This window comes from Vidua chalybeata, chromosome 26, assembly GCF_026979565.1.
Source record: "Vidua chalybeata isolate OUT-0048 chromosome 26, bVidCha1 merged haplotype, whole genome shotgun sequence".
Classification (NCBI taxonomy): Eukaryota; Metazoa; Chordata; class Aves; order Passeriformes; family Viduidae; genus Vidua; species Vidua chalybeata.
The window spans coordinates 2,369,081-2,380,210 of NC_071555.1; the positions used below are offsets into that span (position 1 = coordinate 2,369,081).

Genomic DNA, 11,130 nt, shown 5'->3' on the forward strand with positions numbered 1-11,130 from the left:
TCCTTGGAATGGAAACATTTTCCTTTCATCGGGATCCCGAGCCCAGCGCGGGCGATGATTTAGGATCAGCCCTTGATTTCTGAGGCACCGCCGAGCTCCCGGCGCATCCCCGCCATCCAATTATTATTTCTTTTTTTTTTTTTTTGATAAAAATATTCACTCCCAACCACAAGTTCCCAACTGGCCTCCGCCAATTCCTGCTCTTTTTCCCCTTCCCAAACTTCAGGAGAGGAGGGCGCGCCTGGAAACGCGCGCAGGAGAGGAAACTTCTGCTCGGAAATCACTTTACTCGATCCCATTCTCTGTTTTTTTTTTTATTTTTCTCCCCCCTTGGAATATTCCAGCATCCCCACGCCGGGCTGCGAAGCTCTGTTTACTTCTCTGCACCATTTTCGGGGCTTTTTATTGTGGCGAGATGAAACCCAAATCTGCTCAATCGACAATAAAAGTGGGGAGAAAAAAGAAAATGTTAACTCGTCTTTTTAGAGGGGCGGAAAAAAAAGCCTTAATTATACCGCTGCAAGTACTCCAGCAGCAATAATTACTCCAAAAGGCTCTTAGGCTCGGCTGGAATTATCCCTCCACAAAATAAAGGAAGCGTATTTACTTAAATTATTTCTCTAAGGATGGGTTTAAAGTTTTATTCCGTTGCTATCTTTGTTTTCTTTCCCGCTCTCTCTTCCTTTCTGCCTTCCTTCGCTCCCTGCCTTTCCCCCCTGATCATTTTAGGGAAGATTTTTAAAAATATTTTTAAAAAAAACCAAGGTAGAAAAACTGAAATATTTCAACTTTTCCCTCTTTTTTTCCGTGCGGTGGAGGTTGAATTTTATCCCTCGGCTGGAGGCGGGCACGAGTGGAACCTTCCTAAAATTCACCTTTCTCGCCTCCAGCCCCGCTCAGACGCAGGCGATGGGGAAACAGCAGAAACCTCGGCGGGGCAAAGCGGGGAGGAGGGAAAAAAAAAAAAAAAAATCCAAAACTGAGGTGGAAAAGAGAGGACGGGAGGCTGAAAAGGCTGGAAAATCCAGCTGGAATTGCTGGGGGGCTCTGGAGGGGCCGGGGCAGCGCTCGGGCTGGGAGGGTTCGGAGTCGTTATTAACTGGGAAACGTCTGGGTAATATTTGCTGACTGCGAGAAATGAATTTCAAAATCTACCCCCTGTGTGTTTCGGCGGTGGAAAATTGCAGCGCTGGCATCCGAGGGGCAACTTTGGCTCCGTTGTTACCGAATGCCAATAAAAGAGAAAAGCGCCTCTCTCCTCTCTCCCCATCCCCCGCTTCCCCCCGCTTTTTTTTTTTTTTTTTTTTTCCCTGGCAAGAAGAAAAAGGGGAAAAAAATAAATTAAATAAAAAAGAATTAAAATAAAGAACTGGAAGTTCTGGGGGCGAGGCGGGGCTGGGAGCACGGAGGTTTTTCTGCTCTTGGAGGTGACGGGAGCCTCAATATTTGGAGTTTCGGGTCATCCCCGAGCGCATCTCGAGCAAGTCCTGGGTGAGGAGGAGGAGGAGGAGGAGGAGAAGGAGGAGGAGGAGGAGGAGGAGGCAGCGAGGGCGAGCGGCGAGAAGTCGATGTTCTAGATGAAAAACCATAATGATTTTAATTCAATATTGACACCTCCGCGTCTCGCCGCGGCCGCGGAAGGCTCCGATGGAAAGCTCCGGTTTATAGCGGCGGAGGAGCGGACTCGTAAAAGCTCAACGGCTTTTATGTAGTGCGGCATAAACAACAACAACATCCCCGGCTTTATGGCGTTTTATAGTTTGTTAAACAGTTTACAGCCTTTTTTGGGGCTATTACAAACGCAATTCCCTTCATGCGATAGTTAAACCTTTATCAATAATAAGGAAATTGATCATTAAAATGTTAAATATGACTACCTCGTTTGTTTTAAAATATGTTTAGGATAAGAAGCTGTATGATTTGATAACTTGTATTAAAATACCAATTACATTTATAGGACCTTTTAAAACTGGTAGCAATTAAATCGTGTTCTTTTACAGTTTTCCAAAGCGACCCTGACATTTAAAAAGGCTAAAACTGCCTCGTTAAAATTTTGAAATTAACGACTGCGAGCGCTCCTCTTTAATTTTCCAACACTCCCCAAAAATCAATCTTTTGGGTGGTCTAGGTGCGTGATTTGTTGTGAGGCGAGCGATATCTCATTAATGGAGGTAGTTAAACATATTTAATCCGTATATTCACCCCACCTCCTTCTCCCTTCCCCTCTCCCTCCCTCTCCCTCTCTCTCTCTCTCTCTCTCTCTCGCTCCCCCTCGCTCGCTTTTCCTTCTTTATTCTCCCACACTCTTCCTTTCACAATCATGCGGTGCAGAGTCCGTGTGGAGTAAGGAGAAGCCAATAGGATGAGGTTTTGGTAATAGATGCAAATGATCATGAAAAGACACTGCAAAATATGAAACAACTCATTTGCGCTGAAGTAAATCACTGAAAACTGTTTATGAACTGGCATCTCTTCTTGGAAATGTAAAGCGAGAACTCTTTAAGTGGCGATTTTTTTTTTTTTTTTTTTTTAGGGGTGGGGGGGAGGAAAGAATTCAATATCATGCAGGCTTAGAGTTTTGATTATATCCTCCTTTTATATTCCTGGAAATCACAAACTGTCGTTGCTTAGCATCTTAGCGCTTTCTTTTTTTGCTAATAGATTCTCGTGGTCTGGTTTGTTGTGGGGGTGATTATATTTTTTTTTTTAATTTTTTTTTAATTTTTTTTAACCTCCTCCTGCTTTAAAAAAAAAAAAAAAAGGAAAAAAAAAAAAAACCAACAACCTCTTATTGAAATTAAAATGAGCTCCTATTTTGTCAACTCACTCTTCTCCAAATACAAAACCGGCGACTCCCTGCGCCCCAATTACTATGACTGTGGGTTCGCTCAGGATCTCGGGGGCAGACCCACCGTGGTGTACGGACCCAGCACGGGGGGCACCTTCCAGCACCCGCCCCAAATCCAGGAGTTCTACCACGGAGCGTCCTCGCTCTCCAGCTCCCCTTACCAACAGAATCCCTGCGCCGTGGCGTGCCATGGGGACCCCGGCAACTTCTACGGCTACGAGCCCTTGCAGAGGCAGAGCCTCTTCGGCGCGCAGGAGCCCGAGCTGGTGCAGTACGCGGACTGCAAGCTCGCCGCCAGCGGCCTCGGAGAGGAGGCGGAGAGCTCGGAGCAGAGCCCTTCTCCGACCCAGCTTTTCCCCTGGATGCGACCGCAAGGTGAGGCGAAAATGGGCAAGCCCCGGAAAGCAGCCCCCCACCTCCCCACCCCTCAACCCCGCCACCCCCTTTATTTTTTAGGGGGTTTTTTTTATGCTTTTCTTTCTGTCCCCTTCTTTGCTCGCTTTCTTTCTTTCGCTGCCTTTCTCTTCCCCCCGGTGACTGTATTTTACTGCTTTATGGGGGTAAACTTTTGCACTTGTAAATTGCTTTATAGTTTAATTACCCTGAAGGAGACCTTTTCTTCTGGGGGCTGAGCGAGCCGGGCTTTCTGTGGAAGGAAGCGTCCTTAAAGTTTATGGCACTTTTATAGCCTTAAAAAGCCCCTTCATTTTTTGTTTGCCGTTCGATTGGGGATCTCGGCCGCGCTGCCGCCTCTCTCCGGGCTGCAGCTTTTCATTTATTTTCATTTTTCTGCGGGATTTTTTTTTTTTAAATTGTTTTTCCGGGCTGCGCTGCTGTTGCGCTGGGGGTGATAATCAGTGTGCAAAGCGCAGCTCCAGCCGGGCTGCTCGGGGTGGGCTGAGGGTGACCGACCCCCCCACACACACACCCTCCTCCCTTCCCTTTCCTCTCCCCTTTTTCCTTCCCTTCCCCTTCCACCCTTTTCCCTCAGAGCCGTCTCCCCCTGTGCAACACCCTCTCCCCTCGCCCTCCTGCCTTCCTGCAGGGTTTTTTTTTTTGGGTTTTTATTTTGGGGGGGGGTTGCGGGTTGTTTGTGCCTCTTCCCCGAGCCTGGTTTATGTTTCTCTCAACCTCCTTCTCTTGTTTCCCCCTCCTCTCTCTCTCTCTCTCTCTCTCTCTCTCTCCCACCCCAACCTTTGCCATCCCCCAGCAGCCGCCGGACGCAGGAGGGGGAGGCAAACCTACAGCCGCTACCAGACGCTGGAGCTGGAGAAGGAATTTCTATTTAATCCCTACCTGACCCGCAAGCGGAGGATCGAGGTCTCGCATGCCCTGGGATTGACAGAGAGGCAGGTCAAAATCTGGTTCCAGAACAGGAGGATGAAATGGAAAAAGGAGAACAACAAAGACAAGTTTCCCAGCAGCAAATGCGAGCAGGAAGAACTGGAAAAACAGAAAATGGAAAGGGCCCAGGAGGTGGACGAGGAAGGGGAAGCACAGAAGGCGGACAAGAAATAAAGGGATTTTTGAGGACTGAAAGGCAAGCGCTGCTGGGGTGGCAGAGCCCCCGAGCCCCTCGTTAATGGCTGGTGGTGTAAGGGAGGGGTGGGGGTGGTGGTGTGGAGGGGTGGGGTGGGGGGGGGGGGGGGGGACACACACACGACAAAAACAACAAACCAGGAAAACAAAGCGTAGAAAAAGGGAAGCAGCAGGAAAAAAGAAAAAAAAAAAAAAAGAAAGAAAATAAAAAGAAAAACCACACGCACGCACACACACACACACAAAAATCCCTTTTATTGCTGTAAAACAATTTAGCTGTAAGCACCACTTTCCTGATTATCCCTGGATACAATGAGCAGAAGGCGGGAGGGAGCGGGAGCTCTCTGCTGCCTTTTGCCAGTTATTAACTAGTGGTAGTGTAACGCAATAGCTTCTGTAAAACATGACTGTGAAATTCTCTCTCTCTCTCTCTGTCTTTCTCTCTGTCTCTCTCTTCTTTCCGGGGGCGTGGGGGGTGGGTTGGTTAACATAGCTTTCAGCGCTAGAGGAGTTATGTGAAATTACATTTGTGCACTTTTTTTTTTTTTTTTAATTATTATTAAATATTTGGATTTTTAGTTCGTTATTTCCCAGTCTTTTTTATATTTTTATTTTATTTTATTTTATTTTTTGTTGTTGTTGTTATTATTGTGGTTTATCTGTATGTACTGGAGGTAGCTATTGAGACAAACATCCCAACAACATGAAACTGCCTATTTATGCTGTAGTTATCTCTCTCTCTCTCTCTCTTCACTTTCCCCTCCTGTTCTTTGCCTTGGTTAGTTTGGGTTTTTTTTCCTTTTTTTTTTTTTTTTTTTTTTTTTTAAACACGATTTTTCAATGTCTCTTCTATAAGGAAAAAAAAGGGGGAAAAAAAGCAAAAAAAAAGCAAAAAAAAAAGCGTTTTTCTCTCCTTTAGTTAGCATGCGCACAGTGAAGCAAGTTGTAAAGTGATCTTTAGGTTAACTGTGAAAAAGAATGTATACTGTATACGTGAATTACTTTATTGGGGGAACTAATGCTATATTTTGTTGTTCTTTCACCACTTTGTTCTATTGTCTAAACCTGGAAGCGGCGGAAGAAAAGTTACAATAAAGTTTACAAGCGACAATTCCGTGACATCATTCCTTTCGCCCTGCTCCGCTTCCTCCAGGACCGCTGGGATAGAGAGGAAATAAAAAAGTCAATCTGTGCTCCAACAAAAAAAAAAAAAAAAATTAAAAATAAATTAAAAAAAAAAGGCAAAAGCTCGGCCGGGCTCGGAGCCGCTGCCGGGCAGGGGCAGGGCCGAGGGGAGGGGAAGGGCCCGGGGCAGCCGCGGTGCCTCCTGCTCCTCTTCCTCCTCGCTGCTCTTCCTCGCAGCTCCCGGCTGCTGGAAATCCTCGCTGCAGGTAACGCTTCGTGGCGTTTTGGTGGGGTTTTTTTTGGTTTTTTTTTAAATTTTTTTTGGTGGTGGCGGCTTTTTGTTTTTGTCTCCTCGCCCTCCTCCGGCAGCTCGGGGCGCTCCCGGCTTTGGTGTGGCGCTGGAAATCGCGTCGGGAGCAGCGCGGCAGCTGAGCCGCCGGGGATGCTCGTAACCTTGGGGAAGGAGAAATCGCCACAAACCCCGCACCATTGTCTGCTTTTCCTGCCTCCCAGAGGATTTTTTTTTGTGGTTTTTTTTTTTTTTTTTTTTTTTTTTTTTTTTTTCTCTCTACATCCCCCTCCCCATCCCACCCTAAGAGCCGGGGCCGCCGCCTCCTCGCACAAAAAAAAAAAAAAAAAAAAAAAAAAAAAAAAAAAAAAAAAAAGATCGCGGTTTTGGATGGTTTCTGCGCTTCTCCAGCAGAAAGCAAATCAGCCAGCTGCTCAGGTTTGACTTCTGGCTGGAATTGAGCCCCGCAGAAGCGCTGACACGCGGAACAAGGGATCCCAGCGCTCTTTATTTTCCCCGACAAGAAAAGCAAATGCCAGCTCGATGCGCAGCTCAAAGCCCGTGGCACTGGAATAAATTAGATATAGAGCTGAATGGCATTTTGGGGGGTGGAAAAAAAGACGCCTGGAACTATTAGGTATCAATGAGACATTTGTCTTTTTTTTTTTTTTTTTTTGGTGGGGGGGGTTGAGGAGGGGGCGAGGGTCGAGGGGGGAGGGGAGGGAATTATGGACAGTCTGGTGAAAAAGTAGCTCGGAGCCGAGGAAATGGTGCGAAGGAGGGAAATTTAGACGGGATCAATAAAGGGATAAATAGAACTCCCTTCCCTTTCCTCCAGCAGAGAGAGACCGAGAGAGCCTGGCTGGTTTATCAGCAACGTGCTTGTAACCCCCTCCCCTTTTTCATGTTGTGGTTTTTTTTTGTTTTTTTTTTTTTAATTTTTTTTCCTCCCCTTTCTCCCTCGCTCTGAGCTGAAAACTGATTACAGGTTGCTTATCGACTCCAGCACAATTTCACCCCTTCCAGCAGAGATCGTGCGGGGTTTTATATGGCATCAATTATTTATCATATTTTATAAATCCAGCCGCACAGTCCCGTGCCCCCGAGGAGGGGGCGGGCGGCGATTGGCGCCGGCGCAGCCACGTGCCCGCGCGTCACCGGGGCCGGGAGGAAAAAGGCTCCTTTTTGGTGTAAATCTGGACTCTAATTCCGTAATATATCACGGTACCTCGTAAAACCGACACTAAAACGTCCCGACCTACAAATCACCCGGCCAAATTATGAGTTCATTGTATTATGCGAATGCTTTATTTTCTAAATATCAAGCCGCAAGTTCGGTTTTCCCATCCGGAGTCTTTCCCGAGCAAACTTCTTGCGCTTTCGCCTCCAACACGCAACGAGCGGGCTATGGGGCCGGATCCACGCCTCCCTTCGCCGCTCCCATGCCCGGCCTCTACTCCGGCGGCAGCTCCGTGCACCCCCAGCCCCCCAGCATGTACCCCTCGGGCTACGGCCTGGAGCCCGGCTCCTTCAACATGCACTGTTCCCCTTTCGAGCAAAACCTCTCCATGATGTGCCCGGGAGACGCCTCCAAGCAGAACTGCAGCAAAACCGACCAGAGGGACTCGGATTTGCAGGGCGACAGCAACTTCCGTATCTACCCCTGGATGAGGAGCACAGGTAAGCGCCCCGGAGGGGGGCTGGGGCTCGGCGAGGAGGGGGAGGACGAGGGGAGGGGGTTTGGGGCGTGGGGGGAGGGTAAATTATTTGCTGGCGTGCGCGGGGGGGTGGCGGAGGAGGGAAGGGGGTGGTGGTGGTGGGGAGGGGGGGGGGGGTCGTCCCCAACTCCTTTCGTGACGTTTCGCTGAAAACGCGTCTTGGAAAGAGAGGGGGGGGGGAGCCACACACCCCCACCCCCCTCCTGTGCTCCCCCCCAACCCCCCCCTTGCCATAAAGCCGGGCTTTTAGCTTTAAATATCGATCGGGGGCTGTGTCTGTTTGTCTCGGAGGGGACAGACGGAGCCGCAGAAATCGCGGCCAGCCCCTTCTCCTGCTGCTGTATTCACGGGCTGGAGGCTGTGCAGACGGGCTCGGGGCTGAAACTCTTGATGGGAGGCGCTTTGAGGGCTGGGGGTGTTTGCTTTGAGGCGGCCGAGGCTTCGTTCGGGAGCCCCTCGCGGTGTCCCGAGCGCTGCGGTGTCAGGAGCAGCAGCACGTGAAAAAAAAAAAAAAAAAAATAAAACAAACCCCGCTCCCCGAGCGGTGACAGCCCGGCCGGGACCGGCATGGAGGGAGGGATGGATGGATGGATGGATGGATGGATGGATGGATGGATGGATGGATGGATGGCGTGTAAAGGGGGACGCGTTCTGTCCCAAAACCCCTCGGGAAAAGCCCTTTCGGGGTGCTCAGCGCGGCCCTGCTGGAGCTGGGGGAGCTCCAGGGGCGACCCCGCTCCGGGTCACGCTGGCCCCGCACATGTCCCGGCCCTCGGGGCTGCCTTCAGTGCCCGACGCGCTCCGTCTCGGGGCATTAACGTCAATTAACCATTAATAAATATCCCTTTCCCCCGCCAGGGAGGGGTCCCGGCGCGGCCCCGCTCTCCCCGGGGCCGCCCGGAGCGCTCCGGGGCCGGGCTGGGCGCTCCCCGCGGCCGGAGCCGCCCGTTCCGTGCCCGTGGTCACTCGTGGGGCTGGTCACGGTGCCCGTGGTCACTCGTGGGGCTGGTCACGGTGCCCGGGGCACGTCACACGCGTGGGATGCCGAAAAGAGGGAGGAAGGCGATGCTGTCCCGCCTGGGAGCGGCACAGGCTGGGGGGACACGAGACGTGAGCTCCTTTTCCAGCCCCAGCTGGAGAGCATCATCCCCGCTCCGCGGCGGCGGAAAAATCCGCGACAGGGCTGCTTAGGAGAGCTCGGGGGCGAGCGGAGCGCGGCCCAGGCTGGCTGGGGAGCGGAGGGAAGGAGGAGAGCAGCGCAGCAGCCAAGGCAGAGCGCTTTGGGCAGGCGGGAGTTCCCCCTCGCACTTATTTGGTGGTCACTCCTTTCCATTACCTGCTCCATAACTCATCCGCTTTTACAGTTGATTTATCAAAGACCAAATATTTCTGGTCGTAAACACTTCATCTCTGCTTTTATCCGACTTTAGATTTAAGAAGCCCCCCCGCTCACTCCTCTTCCAGCCGGTGACGCTGCGAGGATCAGCACCGGAAAGGCTTTGGAAAGAGAGCAAACCTCCAAAAAAAAAAAAAAAAAAACACCAAACAAACAACAAACCCCCAAAAACCTGGATGTTCTGGGGTCAGCTGAGCCTAAAACCAGGAAAACTCGACTTGGGGCGTAAAAACGGGGGTCCCCGCCCTCGCGGCCCCCCTTCCCTTGCCGTTGCTCGTGCCCAGGGTGCGATCCCGCTTGTGGAATTTCATCCGCGAGCAGAGATAGAGTTGTCATCCCCATTCAGCAGCGGTTTATGGCTCTCTCCTCAGCGGATTTTACAACCCGCATTCCACGACCTGCACATTTTTACTTTACAGCTTAGCCCGGGCTATTTTGCCTTTTTTTTTTTTTTTTCTTCCCCTCTTTTCCTTTTAGTGACTGGATCTTTTCTTCTTAAAGGGAAAAAAATGAAAGAAAAAAAAAAAAAAAGGTTGAGTTTGGGGGGAAAAAGGGGAGAAAAGGAGAAAAGGTGGAATGCGGGGAGGAAGGAGAGGCCGAGGGCTGCTGCTCTGGGGAAGAACACGTTCCGCCCCAGCTCTGCACAGAGTTTACACCCCGCGATCACAAACACCAGATTGTAGAATCATTCCCAATCAGGAATCCAGGAAATGTCGGGTGGAGGGGAAAATCAGGAGCTGGGCCCTTTCCAAAGCCCGGAGGCTGCTGGCCAAGCTGCGGTGGGAGCTGGGGCTCTTCTCATCCTCACACCCCAAAAAAGAGCGGCCTGGGTGGGGGGGGGGGGGGGGAGAAACAGCCGTGAGAGCCCCAAAAGTGCCCAAAATTGCCCGAAACATCTCCTGTGGAATGATTAAAAGCATCGCACACCTTCCAGGCGGGCATCCCGATGACAGCTTTAGGAGAGGACAAGCGGTTGGATTTGTGGAGGGAGCAGATGTGTCCCCCTCTCCCTCTCCCTCTCCCTCTCCCTCTCCCTCTCCCTCTCCCTCTCCCTCTCCCTCTCCCTCTCCCCGGCTGTTTCCGCACTGATTTCCCCCCAAACCACCCCAAATTTCTGCTGTCTGGATGAAAATCGAGGCAGGAACTCGGAGTCTGGCCCGGGGCTGGGAGGGCAGGGAACTTTCCCAACTTTGTCGTTGGCTCGGAGACTCGGCTGGCCCGAGAGAGGGAGGGAGATGAAATCTTGGGGGCGTTTGGGGAGTTTGGGGGGGCTGCGAACAGCCAGGGCGAGGTGGGAAAAGCCTGGAGGAGCAGGAAACCTCCTGAAAATTAAAGGAAATATTGGCTCAGGTCGTGATTTTGCCCCCGGTGGCGCCGCAGAGGAGCAGTTTTGGGGCTGTGCGACAACAACCAAAAAAAAAAAAGAAATCCCACCAAAACCCACCCCGAGCTGACCCGAATTTGCTTTTATTCGGCAGGGACGGACAGAAAACGCGGCCGCCAGACCTACACCCGGTACCAAACGCTGGAGCTGGAGAAGGAATTCCACTACAACCGGTACCTGACGAGGAGGAGGCGCATCGAGATCGCCCACGCGCTGTGCCTGACCGAGCGCCAGATCAAAATCTGGTTCCAGAACCGCCGCATGAAGTGGAAAAAGGAGAATAAAAGCGCCTGCCCCGGCTCCGGAGGGCAGGAAAAGGCAGACGCCGAGGAGGACGAGGAGGAGTGAAAAGGGGAGAGAGGTGGATGGATGCGGGGAAGCGAGAGAAGGGAAAAAATTAAAAAAAAAAAAAAAAAAAAAAAGGGAGGAGGGACGCAAAAATACGCGTCAAAAAGCAACAACAACAACAAAAAAAAGGACTAGATATAAAAATAAACGATAAACGCATCCATCATTAAACCCCTAGGAGTGATACGTCGTGTTTGATGACACTGAGAAAGAAAAAATACTACCTATATTAGAGTCTCTTCTTTGGTTCGGGTGATTTTTTTTTTTTCTTTTTGTACAATAGAATATCTACCTATTAAATGTGGCTTTAGAGTCAGGATAGAGACATTTTTTTCTATGTGAGCCTTCCTCTAGCAGCAGTAATTTGTAAATCGCTGTAATTTGTACTTCGCTGTGTACTTTTAATTGGGGTTTTTTGGGTTTTTTGTTTGTTTTTTTTGGGGGGGGGGGGGGGAAGGTGGGTGGGATATGAAGTAACGTGGT

At 50.5% G+C, this 11,130-nt stretch overlaps 2 protein-coding genes across 3 annotated transcripts; both read left to right on the plus strand.

The window, feature by feature from the left end:
• The first annotated feature begins 2,802 nt into the window (after positions 1-2,802).
• Positions 2,803-4,366, plus strand: HOXB8 (homeobox B8). 2 transcript variants are annotated; one of them, XM_053965161.1, is made up of 2 exons: positions 2,803-3,223; positions 4,059-4,366. In XM_053965161.1, the coding sequence occupies exons 1-2, from the start codon at positions 2,803-2,805 to the stop codon at positions 4,364-4,366; spliced, it is 729 nt and encodes a 242-aa protein (XP_053821136.1). The 2 variants fall into 2 exon arrangements, with proteins under 2 accessions (XP_053821136.1, XP_053821137.1); XM_053965162.1 differs by having other exon boundaries at positions 4,062-4,366.
• A 2,491-nt stretch (positions 4,367-6,857) lies between these two features.
• Positions 6,858-10,648, plus strand: HOXB7 (homeobox B7). The gene is made up of 2 exons (XM_053965113.1): positions 6,858-7,481; positions 10,394-10,648. Exons 1-2 carry the CDS (start codon positions 7,082-7,084, stop codon positions 10,645-10,647), a joined length of 654 nt encoding a protein of 217 aa, XP_053821088.1. The 5' UTR covers positions 6,858-7,081; the 3' UTR covers position 10,648.
• The last annotated feature ends 482 nt before the right edge of the window (positions 10,649-11,130 follow it).